An 18,062-nucleotide genomic window follows, 5' to 3' on the forward strand; every position below is an offset into this window, starting at 1 on the left:
ACTTACTAATTTTCGTACTTCCATTGTCTCTAACCTGCTCTTCATGTGTATCACGGGACTTGCGTCTGAAGGTTGTAAGTATGACATGACTTGTCCTTCTCCCGGGAAGTGAAAATGTCTGTGCCTCTTTTCAAAAGATCACGTCTCATCCCCGGGAATATGTTTCGTTTTGTCGTAAGTTTTTTTTTATAATAGAGAGACATATTTTTTAAATTGGACAAACCTCCATTTAAAACCATTACCTCTTTTCAAACTTCTCTGTCTTAAAACCGAGACACATTCTCTGCAGCCTCAATTACTGATTAATTTACTCTTTCAAATTCACTTTAAGAAAAATATTCCAAGTATTTTCAAGTATAGTTTCCTGACACTAACAACACATTATTGCATGGTTTATCAAGTCCATTGTACAAAATCGGTTGGAAAATCATTTGTGGACAGGAATATCTGCAATAAGATTAACCTTATAGCTTGAAAGAAAAGGCACACTCCAGTGCTAATGTTGTATTCTCATAGTTTTCTCCATATCTAATATGATTGGTCTCACTAATTAAACAGTTATTTATATGGGAATTAAAGGGCACAGTGGCTATTGCTACCACTTCATGAATCCAGAATACTGTGTTCAAATATTGCAACTGTTTGTTGTCCATGTAAAGTTTATACATTCTCACTTTGTCTGTGCAGGTTTTTCTCTAGGTACTCTGGCTTCCTTTTCACATCGATAAAAAAAACATGCAGGTTAGGTTAATTGGAAACTCCAGATTTACCCCTGTGTAAAAGTGGGTGTGACCAGCTCAACCCTGTTTCATGCCTTGTATCTAGTGTCACAGACCACCTGTGTTATATTACAGTATATTACATGGGTAGGGCAGATGGACGTGTAATTTGCATTATGTTGTTCAGATCCACACATAATCTACATATCTTTTGCATCCAGGTGACAAAGGAGATACCTGCTTTGACTGTGCGGCCGAAGGGCCCCCTGGTCTTCCTGGACAACAAGGCCCTCCTGGTCCACAAGGTAAGTGCCACACACAGCATTACTTCATACTTTGGGTAAATACATTAAATGTATACCTGCTGAATATGTAGGAATATATTTATTGGGAGTATAGGGAATTGTGTTATTGCCCAGTGTCAAATTAATGCTGCAAAACAACTTGCAAGGAGTTCTACACAGAAGTCTTGTCTCACTTAAAGACTGCAATTGCTAAAATCTATTCCTCAGCCATTAAGCAAGCTGAGGGTGATTTTGACAGCCGTTCAACATAAATGAAATAAACAAATATCATTAACAGGTCGAAGTCAGTATGGCCCTTTCAAAATTTTCAGTAAATTCATAAATTAAATTTTCAAGAACAGATTCTGCAGTTCTTCCATCCATTCACCCCACCATTGATTACTGGGCAGATGATCAATATTACTGGTTGGCCCATCGACTAACATCAATGGTAGGTGAAACATTATGCTCAAAACACAAACGGCACTCTCACACCCTAGATTTTTGATCCTTTAATGCAACGAGTCCAAGGAACATTCAGTTATAAAAATCAGATTTTCAAAAATCAAATGAAAAAGTATTATGGAAGTTTTCAATAAGAGGATAATGCAAGCATTGCAGCTATGGTGTCGAAGAAAATTTTCCTCTAATGGTGGTGAGAGTGGTGAAATCAAGAAGAAGAAAGACATGAGCAGAAAAGGCAATCTCAATGCTACAAATTTTACAAAGACCATTATATCATTATGAAAGGTTGAATTTTACTATATTGCAAATTGTGTTTCACATTTTCAGGATATCCAGGGTCACCAGGCATTAAAGGAGAAAAAGGCTCTCCTGGAACTTTAGGCCTTCAAGGTCTTCCCGTGAGTAATAGCTTACTTTTGCCTGAAAAATCATTGTCTTTCCTTAGATTGCATTATGATAATTATTCAGCCTTCTTTTGACTTGCCAGGGTCCTCCAGGTATTCGAGGTTTGATTGGATACCCAGGAGCAAAGGGTGAACCTGGAGAACTCTTCTTTAGTCCAGACCTTAAAGGCAGCAAAGGGGATCAAGGTTTACCTGGTTTTCCTGGAACTACAGGTCAAACAGGAAGTCCTGGAAGAGATGGTATACCTGGATTACCTGGAGAAAAAGGGGAACCAGTAAGTATATTATTTGTATACCACTTTTTCTTTAAGTTACTGTTTCTGGTCTGATTCACTTCTTATGTAGCATAATGAGCAGTTGTACTAAGTCAAGAATATGTGCTGGCTTTTATACGTAATCTTTTTCCGACTGTGTACTGTATTAATTAAATGAAAATGTGCCTCAAGCCTTCATGGAGTAAAAAGTAAGAAACCACATGATTTTACAGAGGGTCATCCTACTACGGGCAATAACAATTAACTTCAACTGTATAGCTTTCATGCAGTTCATCTTCCTCACATTCTTTATAGCCAGTGTCCTTAGGTAATTAACAATTAAAGAATACCAAGCAAATCTTAAAGAAAAGAAATGATGTTTACTTTGACTTTTTTCATTGCTTTTGTGTTTGATGTCTCAACTTAATGTATTTTTTTTCTTTGCTCTCAACAATCCTTAAGCATTTGTTATTTTTGGATTACTTCTTTGTATTGTTTCTCTTTTGAAGAAAAGCAAGATGCAGTAATTCAGTGGAGTAATGAATTTTAACTCACACACCTGATGAAGGCTACATAGCCAAATCATTGTGTCTTATTTTATTTTCTTATTCAGTGTGGAAATAACCTTTAATTTTTTCCCTCTACAGTAGTTAATTTTCATGTTTGGAAAAGCATGTTCTTTTAATAATAAAGGAGAAATGTACATGTAGAGCTTGGAAATATCTGTTAAGGGTTTTATGGCTATGAAAATGTACCATTTGTTAAAATTGTTATAGTGTGGTGCTGCAGTAGTTAGTGCAAAAATTTCTCACGAATCCAGCATCATGAAATCAAATGCTGCACGTGGTTGTTATCTGAGTTGAGTCTATATAATCTCCTAGTGTCTGAGTGGGTATACATTGAGTACTCTAGTTTTCTTCATACATTCCAGATATGTGCATGGTGAGCTAATTGGCAGTTCTATATTGGATCATAGCATATGTGAGTTGACCCTTCAATAAACCGGTGCCACATCCAGATTTGGTTTGTTTTTTTTTTTTTTCATTGACTCAAGCATAGTCTTCAATTCCTTGATCCTTAATGGCATTAAAAAAAGTTTGAGAATTTTAATGTTAAAATTGTTAGGGTTGAAATAATTATCTCAAATTAAGAAAACTATCTAGCAGATCTTTAGTGCAGTAGTTACTCTTCCTTTCTTCTGTCTCTTGCAGAATGGGTTCAGATTTGGTCTTGTTACTGTCAGTGCATCTGTTTTACATATTATTTTTATTTGTGTCAGTTTTTACCCAGTATTACCAGGATAAGCTCTGATTCTTTGCTATCCTGAATTGGAGTAAGTATGTTCAAAACATAATTGCAGTTTCATTTTTTTTTTATTTTTTGCACCCACAGTTTATGCTGATTGTTGGCTACAGCATTCAAACTTACTCCCTATCAGCAAGGATGGTGGAGTACAAACCAAACCTATATTCATAAATTATATTAACAACTTTATTGTTATGTATTCATTAATTAACATATGTATTGAACAATTAAAGCAAGCAGCTGTCATCCTCAATTCCTGAGATCATAACTACATTTTTTAGTGACTCCTATTCTTGTCATTCTATCCTCTACTATTTCCATTCTCTTTGAGTGTATACCTTTTGGCCTTATGGGGGCCAGAGTGGGTAGCTCTTAGACCTTTTCCATGTACAGTATGTCTTATTTAAGTATCAGTGCAATAACAGCATATTTGGTATAGTGGAGTCCAGTGTTACCTCATAGTGCCTGAACTGTGGTTCATTTCATAGCTGATTTTGTCAGTACAGGTTTCTTTTCAAGGCCTTGGTTTTTCTTTAGTGATTATATATACTGTATTTATGGATGTAGTCAGTGATGTACTCAGGCACCATCTCCATGTTGAGTAACTGCCAGCATAGGCTACAGTTCCCCTAAAGACAACTAGAAAAGAATATGGTAAATATAAAAAAATAGTAAAACAATGCAAATGAACAAATGATGATGAAGTGGTTAGTACTACTACCTCACAACACAGATTTCAAATCCAAGCCAAGTTACTGTCAGTGTGGAGTTTGAATTTTCTTTAGGTATTCTAGTTTTCCTCTCACATCCCAAAAGCATGAGTATTAAAAAAATTGATCATGCTTAATTGTTTGAAAATTAGTACATGTAGGTGTGTGCATGAGTGTTCCTTTTAAGAGTCATGAATTGGCTTACATATTGAGCCTAAGTTTGCTGGGAGAGTGACATGCTACAATGCTAAAACTGGATTGTGTGTTCAGTAAATGTATGGATGCATGGAAAATGTGATAAACATTTACGTCAGTAAATTTACAAGTCAAAATTCCAATGTAGATAGCTCTACAAAAACCCTAAGGGCTGGAATACCAGTTATGTTGCAGCATAACATACATTTCCTCCTACTCACTTTTTTCTGGATCACAGACTTGCTAATTGGTCAAACAATGTGCCTTTGAACTACTGGAGAAATCTCATGTAAATATAGGTAGAACGTGCCAATTCCTCAAAAAATAACTCAGGCAGAAATTATATTGTGAGCCCCCAGAGATTTTTGAACCATTGTGTTTCCCTAGGAGTAAAAATGATTTTTAAAAATATTGCACAATGTTTAAAGAACTGTTTCTTCTCTTACACCTAGGCCACTATTGGATTCAAAGGAGATCGAGGTTCCGATGGAGATCCAGGTTTAAAAGGAATTAAAGGAGAGAGGGGTCCTCCTGGTCTTCCAGGACACACTTTGCCTGGCGTGCCAGGGGAAAAAGGAAATCAAGGAGTACCTGGAAGACCTGGCTTACCTGGCACACCTGGTGAGATAACCACAATTATTTAGCCTCGGAGAATTTCAAATGCATGGAGATTACTCTGCAGCAACATTATTAGCAGCATTATTAGCCATGAATGCTTGATTTAAATTGCATTGAGTGTGTAGCACTGGCCATGCAGCCACTCTTTTATTTATTATTATTTATACATTTCATATATGGAATGCAGCTCAAAGTGCTTTAGAAAAATGACAATGTTAAATACGTATCCCATAAAAGTGTCTTTGGTTTGTTTGTTTTTATGACTTTCCTTTCTGTGATTCTAGTTCTTATAAATGCTGTCAACACTTATGATCAGATAATTGGTTTTATATAAGGAGCAAACCATACTTCATTTAGGACCAATGACTGAATAGTCTTTATATGGCCTTGCAGTATGCAAGTGGTCATGATATTGCTGGTCAGGATATTACAGTAGCTCATTAATACCTTTATCATCATCACAGATTCAGCAGCCATTTTTGTGCAAAGTATTTTGTTATCCATTCTCCATAAAAACATAACATTAAAAATTTTTCTTGACCATTACTACAAATAACACAGAATAAGTAACATATGAAAGGATGGTCACTTTCGGGTTGAGTATTCCTTTAAGGCACCTGTTAATATAGCCTGTGTTCTATAGCATTATCTAACCTTCTAGCAAGCATTCTTCATCTTTATTTTGGGAATCCTTTTTTTTAAGTTAATTGATTATTTTAATGATTTGATCTCATGGTGTTGAGATTTCAGGTTTTTAATTATTTTAGAAAACAAAGAAGAGGGTGGAGATGTGTCCGGAGGCAGGAGGAGAGGAGGAAAGTAAAGAAAGTGGAACTGAGGGTAGGAACTTTGAATGTTGGTAGTATGACTGGTAAGGGGAGAGAGTTAGCAGATATGATGGAGAGAAGGAAGGTTGTTATATTGTGCATGCAAGAAACTAAATGTAAGGGAAGTAAGGCCAGGTAGACTGAAGGTGGATTCAAATTGTTCTGTCATGGTGTGGAATGGAGGTAGAAATGGGATAGGCGTTATTCTGAAGGAACAGTATGTAGAGTGTTTTGGAGGTGAAAAAAGTGTCAGGCAGAGTAATGATTAGGAAACTGGAAATTGAAGGTGTGCTGATGAATGTTGTTAGTGCATATGCACCGCAAGTTGGGTGAGAAAGAAGATTTTTGGAGTGAGTTGGATGAAGTGATGAACAGTGTACCCAAGGGACAGAAAGTGGTGATTGGAGCGGATTTCAGTGGGCATGTTGGTGAAGGGAACAGTGGAGATGAGGAGGTGATGGGTAGGTATGATGTCATGGAAAGGAATGAAGAGGATAGTGGATTTTGCCACAACGATGGACATGGCTGTGGTGAATACGTGTTTTAAGAAGAGGGAGGAACATAGGGTGATATACAAAAGTGGAGGAAGATGCACACAGGTAGATTACATCCTATGGAGAAGAGCTGATCTGTAGGAGATTGAAGACTGCAAAGTGTTGGCAGGGGAAAGTGTAGTTAAGCAGCATAGGATGGTGGTCTGTAGGATGACGTTGGAGATCAAGAAGAGGAAGAGAGTGAGGGCAGAGCCTAGGATCAAATGGTGGAAGTTTGAAAAATGAAGAGTGCAAGGTTGAGATTAGGGAGGAGGTGAGACAGGCACTGGGTGGCAGTGAAGAGTCACCAGACAGCTGGGCAACTACAGCAGATGTAGTAAGAGTGACTGCAAGAAGGCTGCTTGGCATGACATCTGGAAATAGGAAGGAGGATAAGGAAACCTTGTGGTGGAATGAGGAAATGTGGGAGAGTATACAGAGGAAGAGGATGGCAAAGAAGAAGTGGGATAGTCAGAGAAATGCAGAAAGTAGACAAGAGTACAAGGAGATAAGGCACAAGGTGAAGAGAGAGGTAGAAAAGGCGTATGATGAGTTGTATGAGAGGTTGGACACTAAGGAGGGAGAAAAGGACCGGTGGGCTTGACAGAGGGACCAAGCTGGGAAAGATGTGCAGCAGGTTAGGGTGATAAAGGATAAAGATGGAAACATACTCACAAGCGAGGAGAGTGTGTTGAGCAGATGGAAAGAGGACTTTGAGAGGCTGATAAATGAAGAGAACGAGAGAGAGAAGAGGTTGGATGATGTGGAGATAGTGAATCAGGAAGTGCAACGGATTAGCAAGGAGGAAGTAAGGACAGCTTTGAAGAGGATGAAAAATGGGAAGGCCATTGGTCCAGATGACATACCTGTGGAAGCATGGAGGTGTCTAGGAGAGATGGCAGTGGAGTTTTTAACCAGATTCTGTTTAATAGAATCTTGGAAAGTGAGAGGATGCCTGAGGAGTGGAGAAGTGAACTGGTGCCGATCTTTAAGAATAAGGGGGATGTGCAGGACTGCAGTAACTACAGGGGGATAAAATTGATGAGCCACAGCATGAAGTTATGGGAAAGAGTAGTGGAAATTAGGTTAAGAAGTGAGGTGATGATTAGTGAGCAGCATTATGGTTTCATGCCAAGAAGGAGCACCACAGATGCAATGTTTGATGGTGTTGATGGAGAAGTTTAGAGAAGTCCAGAAAGAGTTGCATTGCATCTTTGTGGACCTGGAGAAAGCATATGACAGGGTGCCTTGAGAGAAGCTGTGGTATTGTATGAGGAAGTCGGGAGTGGCAGAGAAGTACGTAAGAGTTGTACAGGATATGTACGAGGGAAGTGTGACAGTGGTGAATTCTACAGTAGGAGTGACGGATACATTCAAGTTGAGCAGTTTTGAAATTCATCACACTCCCTACTACTTCCACTAAGCATTCTTATACCATTATGCTTACGTTTTGTCTCCTGTATGCATCAAACATCTACTGTCATTCTGTATAGACCTTCCACCACTTCACCTGATTTTTCCATAATTATCCCAATATTTCTGATTACAAAAAACATATTTTTCCTTCACAGCTCTTTCTTACTGCCTCTTCTTAATCTCCTATACCACAAAAATGGACTCCCCGTAGTTCAGCAGGTCTTAGATAATATAAATTGGGTTTCTTTGCCTGTGGTTTAGCTTAGTTTCCCTAATTCCCTAATTGACATAAACAAATGGCAATGAATGAGGAATACTTTGGGCTGTGTCACATCTATTCTCTGTGTTTATCATGTTTGTATCATCCCATCATCAAAGGTGGTAATGGAGCAGACATTTTTAATGCTGGTGAAGTTCAGAACTCAGAATTAAATTAATACTACATTTTCAGATGTAAAAATAAGGCACTTTAATTTAGCTATTTGTAGCTATTTGTATTTATTTCTGAAAGTTTGGTCCTACTGCATCTTTTATTAATTTATAGTTATTAAGACTAACATGCAGCATGTCTTGTGGTTCTGTAGTTTCTACTCTCATACCATAATAAATTTCAGTACATTGTCTATTCATTCAGACAAGCTCTAGAGCAAAGCTGATGGCATCCTATTAGTATTACAATTGGAAGCCACTTACATTTGGATATGGAGCATTACCACATAGTTTTGATTATTGCAGAGAATGTAAACTTATTTTTGCCTTCATTTTAATGAACATCTTCACTCTTTGGTATTACTAGGACCCAAGGGTGAACGTGGTGAAACTGTTCCTATGCCTGGACCTAGAGGACTTCCTGGATCACCTGGAACCCCAGGAATACAAGGCCTACCAGGTGAGATATGAGTGATGTGGGGCTGCAGCAGAAGCATGGGAATCTCAGCTCTGCAGTTAAGAGACATTATGAATTATCAGGATATCCCTCGCTACATATGAGTTAAAAGCAATTAGTAACAATCAATAATTCAGAAATTTACAATTACAATTGGGGGCAATCGACCGAATTATTGAAAGAATGAAAGACAACTGAAGTATATTTTAGCTGGCATGATTTTTGAATCCTAGATAAAGGAACATTTTTTTAAGAATAAAATTCAAAGAGCTACATTGTCTGAATATAATTACGTTTGTAAAGAGGAAGTTGATTCTGCAAAGTTTTTATGACTGTAAAGTAAGAGTTTGAGGCAGGCTTTGTCTTAAACTACTCTTTCTTTCCATCCACTTTCCATGCCTGCATAATCCCTGTAGGGGATGCTGGAGCTGATCCAAACAGCAGTGGACAAAATGCAGGAACTCAGTAAGTTGTGCAGCACACTGAGTTAGTTCATTTTTGCCATTCAATCTGGCAGCATGGTTTTGACCAAGAACTAGAATTAAACCCTTCTGTTATTGAAGCTTCAGTTCTAAACTGGCATTCATGTACGAATTCTTTCCTTCTTTTTACCATAATTTATTCAGGAAAAATAATTTTCCATATTGTATCCTTTACTGAGGAGTTTCACCATATTAATCTTTTGTCATCAGGTGACGTTGGCCCTCCGGGATTCCCTGGCAATCCAGGATCTCCAGGACTTAAAGGTGACCAAGGTTTCCCAGGAATAGGGTTTCCAGGTGAACCTGGCCCGAAAGGTAAGAAGAAGCTTAATTTTAGCAGGTTTTTGTTGAACAGACTGGAAAGAGTGACTAGATTGTTTAGTAACAGTGCTTTTTGAAGATTGTTATGATTTCTCTTTAAGGAGAGTGAGCTCCAGCCTTTATGTTCACTCTTCATACTGTATATGTACTTTAATCGTAGGTCATCAAGGCATGCCAGGGTCTCCTGGACAGCCGGGTGTTCAAGGACAGCCTGGTCTGGAAGGTGTACCAGGAAGGCCAGGTCCACCTGGGCAAAAGGTAACTTAAATGGGTCCTTAAGCATTGTACCTCTTGGTCATGTTTTGGTCATTGCTGTAGTTACTTAGATATTACAGTCAAATGTCTCATATTAAAGAAAAAGTACTATTGTACCTGGTAAAATTTTCTTATGTACATGAATAAAACTGACATAACTGCAGACAAACAGCTGAAATTTTGATCATTGTAACCGAACAACAGAGAGCACACACAGCACATGCAACAACATATCATTCACGTTTACCATTTGTCCATTGATGCCATCGAATGTAAATATATATGCTACAAAAATTTTCCCTTGCATTATGTCATGTTTATTTTTAAAATGTGCATTGTGCTCTCTACACAGGGAACACGCATTTATATGTTTAATATTTCAACAGTAGATGTTTTAGATGCTCTCAATCGGAGCATATTAATTACAGCACCTATGATCCTTGCAGTTCAAAATCCCCGCCCCTACTTTGAGTGCTGCCTTTATTGAGGCATTGGATTGGTTCAGAAATGTGACACTCAGTGAGACTAGTATTTGAAATGTAGATAGAATATCTATAGAGATCTAAGGGTGATTGCACTTTTGCTTGGCTTGCAGCTTATTACACCAAACACTGCTCTTTTTCATGTGAGTGGAACAGTGGAGACAAGAAGAACCGCTATGTTTAGAAAGGTCAGGGTTGGCGAGCATGCACTGGTACAGCGCATTGCCACACCACCACACATCGAAACAGCTCAGAATCCTGGTTGGCAACCGCCCAGGCAGACAAGCGGTCCAATCCTAACCTCCGGAGATGACCCTCTATCTCCTACAGCCAGTTGTTACATGGGCATCCCCTTGGCCTGGTCCAGGCACTCGAGACCTCAGCAATATGGCCCGTAGTGCCATAACTGACACTCCCTCACAGTGCAGGTAATGTGCCTCATTCGGAACTCCATTAGCAAAACAAATTCAAACCATAGGTACCCAAAGATTCTCAGAAGAGATACAGTACCAAAGGAGTCCAGTCTTCATGTCAGATCACTGGATAGCATCCATATCTTGCAACCATATAGCAAAGAATGAGTGTCCAAAATGTGCCTTGATCTTTCTCCCATGCATAACAAACTTGGACCTATGAAAAGTTTTTAAAGCAATGTACAAAACAAATGGGATTCATGTACTTGAGAAATACATTTCCTCAGATTAGTGATGCCAAGATTAAGGAAAGCATATTGTAGGTTTTGGATCATAGTAGTGTTAAAACATGAGAGATATGAAGAATAGCTGAGTAAAGCTGACAGAGCTTCAAAAGTGCCTGTATATAATACCATTTGGAAAATTGTAAGATTCAAAATTGTCCTGAAATAGTGAGTGCCCTTTCAAGTCATACCAGATAATGAATTGCAACAGATCATTAAAGATTAATTTCTTGAACTTACACTTAGATTTTTCCCTTAAACCCTGGTGCACTGTGTGATAAACATAGAGATTGATTTCATTAAAACATTATCACCATGGAAGAGTGTAGCGATTCAAGGGGAGTCCAAGGATGCTGGCTGACTGAAGCTGGACTCTCTTTTAAGAGAGACGTTCCTGAGGCAAAGTGCAGCAGAAAATCAAAGATGCAAATAATTTACATTATCGTTTGCCATTTGAATGATTATAAATGTATAATATTTTCACATTTAGGACATGTTTTTTGATCAGTGTAATTTTTAACCTGCAGTCTATGCACCAATGTTTTGGTGCCATTCCATAACAAAAAAAGTTTGACTTACAATAAAATGACTTGTAGTGGGAGCATTTTTTTCTTCATAATTTATGGAAAATATGCTAAGTTTGACAAAACATTGCATTTTTTTCTTTAACACAACTTTAAAATTTAAAACAAATACAGTACAAGCATATTAAAATTTTTTAAAATAAATGCTAGCAATTAAGGTATTTTCTTACCTTTGAAATAAGAACAGTGTTAACTGTGGTTCTGAGTGGACTTTGATGTGGTTTGTATTATAATTGGAAGACAGAGAGGAGAGATTAGTAGAATTATAAGAATTTTCTTTTAAGAGATTTTTTGAAGAGATTTTGTACTGTAATGGTTAAGAACACAATTGGTTGTGTGAATGATGACCTCAATACAAATATTGAGCAAAGAAACACACATTTTTTCTGGCTGGTATCTAGGCACAAAGGTTTTCGTAAATTTGTTACACTTGGAAATTTTCCCAACATTTTTGTAAGAAAAAAATTGTATATCATCTTAAAATAAAATACATCATATATGATATAACATAAAGCAGAGAGTCCTTTTTGCTGGGACCTTCATTGTGGCATATATCATAAAATACCAGAGTGAGTTCTGGATAGATCTTACCTATTTCATTTATTGGCTGTGTGGTAGCCGGCCCGGACACAGACAGGCAGACACATTCAAGTCACCCAACACACGTTTATTTACACCATCCATATTTACAAAAGTGCCACACAACCCCAAAGTCCAGGCCACCAATCAAATGCCTCACTTCTCTTCGGGCCTCCTCCACTCCTCTCCTTCAAAACCTCGTCCTTCTTCCACCCGACTCAAGTCAACGAACGGAGGGAGGCGGCCCCTTTTATAGTCACGCGGATGTGCTCCAGGTGCCTCCCGACAATCCTCCACCGGCACTCCCCTGTGTGGTGGAAGTGCTGACTGTGCACCCAGAAGCAATCTGGGTGTCCCCGATCCTTTTCCCCCCAGTACTTCCGGGTGTGGCAGAAGTGCTGAGGTCCAGTGCTCCCAAAGCATTGGAGTGGCTCCTGGTGGTGACTACAGGGTTGAGTTTCAAAGCTCTGCACCCGTGGTCCCCATAGCGACCAGGGCAGTCGCCCCCACGTGGTCTGGGGGCGGCTTAAGCCCTCCTCCGGGGTGTCCCGGCCGGGTTGCCCCCCCCCGCCACCTGTGACAGCTGTTAACTATATATTGTATCAATTTGCTTAAGGGGCTGGCCCATTCAGCGAAACATCTTACATTTTCTTCACACAAATTATCAATGATGTTATTTAGGGTCTGGGTATCTCCAAGCTAACCCAACTTAGGTTGATCGCGAGACATATATTGCTCGAGTAATATTGTCAACCTGGTTATGTTCCTCCTGATCCACATTTTTATCTAATTTCGACTATATTTTGATTTTTTTAATAATGAGTTTCTGCTTGATGGTTGAAGCATGATTTTTATGTCATTGTACAATAGTACAACACATGGTATCATCCATGTCAGTGTGTGAGCAACAAAGAATATTTTTCTTGAACAGAACAAATTTCTGGTAGTTTTATAAAAAAGGCAGGATCAGTCATTTTCGAAAAAATAATCTATACTAATAAAAGGCAAAGCTCTCACTCACTCACTCACTCACTCATCACTAATTCTCCAACTTCCCGTGTAGGTAGAAGGCTGAAATTTGGCAGGCTCATTCCTTACAGCTTACTTACAAAAGTTAAGCTGGTTTCATTTCGAAATTATACACGTAACGGTCATAACGGTCGACAACGTCCGCCATGTTGAACTTTCTTATTTATGGCCCCATCTTCACGAAATTTGGTGGGTGGCTTCCCTGCGCTAACCGAAATCGATGTATGTACTTATTTCGGTGGTATGACGCCACTGTTGGCCGCCATATTGAACTTTCCAACATCACTAATTCTCCAACTTCCCGTGTAGGTAGAAGGCTGAAATTTGGCAGGCTTATTCCTTACAGCTTACTTACAAAAGTTAAGCAGGTTTCATTTCGAAATTCTACACGTCATAACGGTCGATAACGGTCTACAACGTCCGCCATGTTGAACTTTCTTATTTATGGCCCCATCTTCACGAAATTTGGTTGGCGGCTTCCCTGCACTAACCGAAACCAATGTACGTACTTATTTCGATGGTATGACGTCACTTTTAGCCGACATAGGGAACTTTCCAACGTCACTAATTTTCCAACTTCCCGTGTAGGTAGAAGGCTGACCCCATCTTCACGAAATTTGGTAGGTGGCTTCCCTGCACTAACCAAAATTGATGTACATACTGTGACAGATTACGGGGTTTTCTCACACCCTTGTACCCTCGGACCACACGTCAGACACCAGATAAAAGTCCAAATAATTATTTATTATAATAATTATGTGCACAAAAGCGCTCCTCTCCACAATTCTCCAATAATAAATCACAAAATACAATAAACCAATTCTCCACTCCCAGACGCTTAGCCACCCTGCCTCCCAACTCAGCTCGCCGTCTGGGAGCTCCCACAGTCCTTTTATATCCCCCGACCCGGAAGTGTTCCCAATCCAACAGTCCATAAGTCCTTATTCCTTCGGGTCAGGGTAAACAATGCTTTTCTCACCCGGAAGCCCGTCGCTCTTCCTATGCGAACTTCCGGGTCATAGGCACGAAGAACTCTTGGTCCTCCTGCAGCTCCCTCTCGTGGCCCCCATGGCATCCAGCAGGGCGGTGCATAAAAACTCCATTGTCCATGATGCCCTGCTGGTCTTCTGGGGACCTCCATTCTGCAAGGAGGGCTCCACCTGGCGGCTTGGGGGTATTGACCAGGATAAACAGCCGGCCATCCTCCACAGTACTTATTTCGGTGGTATGACGCCACTGTCAGCCGCCATATTGAACTTTCCCATGTCACTAATTCTCCAACTTCCCGTGTAGGTAGAAGGCTGAAATTTGGCAGGCTCATTCCTTACAGCTTACTTACAAAAGTTAAGCAGGTTTCATTTCGAAATTCTATGTGTAACGATCATAACGGTCAACAATGTCCGCCATGTTGAACTTGCTTATTCATGGCCCCATCTTCTCGAAATTTGGTAGGCAGCTTCCCTGCGCTAACCGAAACCAATGTATGTACTTATTTCTGTGGTATGATGCCACTGTCTGCCGCCATATTGAACTTTCCAACATCACTAATTCTCCAACTTCCCATGTTGGTAGAAGGCTGAAATTAAGCTCAGCACACAGCTTGGTCATATTACAACTGGAGGGCCGAACTCACAATGTGGTATACAAAGAGATCCTTAACAAATAATTATTGGTATATTTTCCCTCAGTTTAAAAAGGTTTAATTTTCTTCCTAATAAAAATTTTTAGAAGCGCGGGTATTTTGCTAGTTTATAATAAAGCAGAAATAGAAATTATATTCAAGAGAGCTAGATTGTGAACAAACCACTTTGCTTTTCTTTGCCTTCACAAAGAGCTCTCATTTTTTAAGTAAAGTTTGGGTAAATAACTAAGCACCACCTCACTCATGAATAAGGACATAACATTAACTAATTTATGTACAGCAATGTCAGACTAAAGCAAAATCCATAGATGCAAAGTGCAATACCAACAAATGAAATCCTTATAAGGAGTTATGAGGCAGCCTAAATCAACCTTGAAAGTTAACTGCTGATCTTCTGAAAAGCTGCCATGTTTATGATGGGAAATGTATAAATCAAAAGGGCAGCAGAGAGAATTTAGTTTTATAATGCCATAGACATTCCAGGCAACCCTTGCTTGTCCACTGTACTCAAACACTATTTTTAGTTAGGTATATTGATCCCTCAGACCTTCTTTTAAATATTATCTCCAGACTATCTCGTTTTTTTTTTTTTTCCATAACACTACTAATAAAATATTCCCTCTTTTTCACACAATGGATCCCTAGTTTATTGTTTTAAAACTTTACCACTGCAGTTTCCTGGTAGTGAGGTAGCAATTGTTATGATGGAGTGTTTTCCGAGGGTTTTTCCTGCATTCATACCTGCACATGTGCAAAGACATCACTGTACTGTATGAAGAAGTTTTCTAGCACCGTGCACACAATTCAGCTTGGAACATTTTGTGTCCAGCAGTGACATTTGGTTTATTCTCAGTTTGCTAAGCTTAGTTTTTATGAATGTTTGTGATCTGCTTTTTTATGGTTGAAAAGCTTCTGTCTAGTGTACTGTATCTGTAATTTAAGGCAAATATCTGCCAAACACAAATATAACTAGCAAGGCAGTTTGCTCTTGTTATTCAAGTTGTATGTACCAGACAAATATAGAAATGCTTGCATAACCTTGTTTGATTTTTTTGATGTAATGACATGTGCTGCTTTATTCAGGGTGATCCTGGTGTTGGTCTTCCTGGACCCAGAGGATTTCCAGGCTCCCCTGGAGCACAAGGATTTCCTGGAGATAAAGGAAGTGAAGGACTTCCTGGAATTCCAGGGAAAGATGGTTTAACTGGTCTCCCAGGGTTTCAGGGTATTAAAGGTAGGTATTGTAAGCTTTGATCATTTATATAAAGGTACTTTTTTCAAGATTCTTCTATTTGCCTGTTTATGAGTAATTCATTTTAACACCAACAATATAAATCAACATCATTATCTCTGAAATTCTAAAGTGAGACATACCAGTCAAGTTATTTACTTGGTATAACATGCTAATAACATAGTAGTAAGTTTTTAAAGAATGACAGCTTACTATTATGATGACAATTGACTAATATAGACGTATTGTCATCTGCACCTTTAATGGAGATGAAAACAACAGTAAACTACTGTTGTTCTTTTTTTTCCCTTGACTCCTAGCTTGCATAATTGTTTTGGAGTTTCACATGTTGCAGAATTAGTCAATATTATGTAGTAGAAATCCCGGAGCCATTATGTTATGCTTTCTATGAAATTCACCCATATTAATAAATTAAGAAAAAGAGCAAAGAACATTTTGACAAATGCAGAAGCAAAATTATTTCCCTCAGGTTGTGCAAGGATTCTGCATTGTTGCTAACTGTAAACTCATTAAAAGAGACACTACAAATAAAGTTCTATCTATCTATCTATCTATCTATCTATCTATCTATCTATCTATCTATCTATCTATCTATCTATCTATCGAAGCTTGGAGCAAGATAATCAGAAAATGCAGTTAATGGAGAATGAAATGCATTCTCCAGAGCAAAATCATCACAACATATATAAATATATCTGAAGTAAGGGGTTAAAACCAAAATGCTATAATGCTGTGTTGTGTTATCACCTCTTGGATGCTTGAAAACTATTTGCCAAATTGTGTTCTATGTAGAATTAGTATGTTCTTTCTTTGTTTATATGTATTTCCAGTGAAGATTTTGGTTTCTTTGCTCTATCCAGAACTGTTCATTTGATTTGAACATTAGAACAGTTACAATGAAGATGTGCTTTTCAGCACAACAAAGCTTGTCGCTTCTCTTTGCCTAAGTTCTCCAAAGTAACAAGTTTTGAAGGTCCTCAATATACTACTATGTGCAGCACTACTTATTGCAAGTATCTTCTGTCACAAATTCGACAAAGAGCCATATCAACTTTTGGACAGCCATCCGTATATTGTTTCCTGGCTGCAAAATTGAATAAATTGATGTACTGAAGTGTACAGATCAGAGTCCCGAACAAAACTGAGGGGATAGAGGAAAGGTGGCGGCTTTTAAAGGCTAGTACAGGAAGTGACCTCAAAAGGGGTCAGAGTCGGAAGGATCTTCATCCATAGGCTTTGACCCAGAAGTGACGTCAAAGGCGTCGGAACCAGAATTGATGTCATCAGGGCCAGGTGGAATTTCCCATGAATGGTCTGCAGAAAGGCGAGAAAAAGAGTCAGTGCACTGTTCTACCTCCCGGTCTAATTCGGAATTACTCTCATTCAAGCCCTTTAGCTGCCTCCCATGTGCATGTATGTGACAATAGGTTTGTCTTTGTCAATGAAAAATATAACATTTATGTGAAATTTGCCCCTCACTTGTTTCCATCTGTAGGGACGGGTCCACTATGAGTCCACTGTCCTTCTCATAAGGTTTCATGCCTCACACTGTGTAATTACATCTGATATTTTTAGTTCCTGAGTATAATAGCTTACATTTACTTAAAACAGTTTTCATCTTCCACAAATTTACCAGTCTTAATGTTGACTAGGTCACATTGTACCAGTTTCAGTTTATTCTAGGCAATCTCAGATTCCACCTAGTTTAGTAAAGTCCACAAACTCAATCAGCTTGTTTTTTTACATTTTAATCTAGATAATGTATTTTAAAAAAATATAGTGGTTCCAGTTCTGATCCCTGAAGGATACTAATTGAATATCCTTTAATTCTGTAAAAGTACCTCATAGCATTAATATCCTGTGTTTAGGACAATTTTGCACCCATCTTCATACCTCTCCATGAGCTCTCGTTTATTTTAATTTGAATACATACCTCTCATGTGGTACTTTTAAAAGAAATTCTACCTAAATAACATCATATGCCCCTCTGTGATTGTGAAGTGAAGAACAATTTTCCCTGTCTAAGCCAATGTTGACTGATCATTAGTACACCAGTTCTTGACCTGTGATGTGATATTTTCATAATTGCCTCTTATTATTTTACCCATGATGTATGTTAAGCT

The 18,062-nt window shown here is 38.6% G+C and overlaps 1 protein-coding gene across 1 annotated transcript in view; it reads left to right on the forward strand.

Annotated features, from left to right (window-relative positions):
* col4a1 (collagen, type IV, alpha 1) overlaps positions 1 to 18,062 on the forward strand; it is a 257,790-nt gene that overhangs the window by 170,897 nt on the left and 68,831 nt on the right. The window contains exons 23-30 of the mRNA XM_039745916.1: positions 941 to 1,024; positions 1,796 to 1,866; positions 1,956 to 2,147; positions 4,789 to 4,957; positions 8,527 to 8,619; positions 9,309 to 9,413; positions 9,580 to 9,677; positions 15,771 to 15,921. Coding sequence (XP_039601850.1) covers positions 941 to 1,024; positions 1,796 to 1,866; positions 1,956 to 2,147; positions 4,789 to 4,957; positions 8,527 to 8,619; positions 9,309 to 9,413; positions 9,580 to 9,677; positions 15,771 to 15,921 — 963 coding nt within the window. The remainder of the gene's footprint in view (positions 1 to 940; positions 1,025 to 1,795; positions 1,867 to 1,955; positions 2,148 to 4,788; positions 4,958 to 8,526; positions 8,620 to 9,308; positions 9,414 to 9,579; positions 9,678 to 15,770; positions 15,922 to 18,062) is intronic.

Source organism: Polypterus senegalus, chromosome 2 (assembly GCF_016835505.1).
Source record: "Polypterus senegalus isolate Bchr_013 chromosome 2, ASM1683550v1, whole genome shotgun sequence".
NCBI lineage: Eukaryota > Metazoa > Chordata > Cladistia > Polypteriformes > Polypteridae > Polypterus > Polypterus senegalus.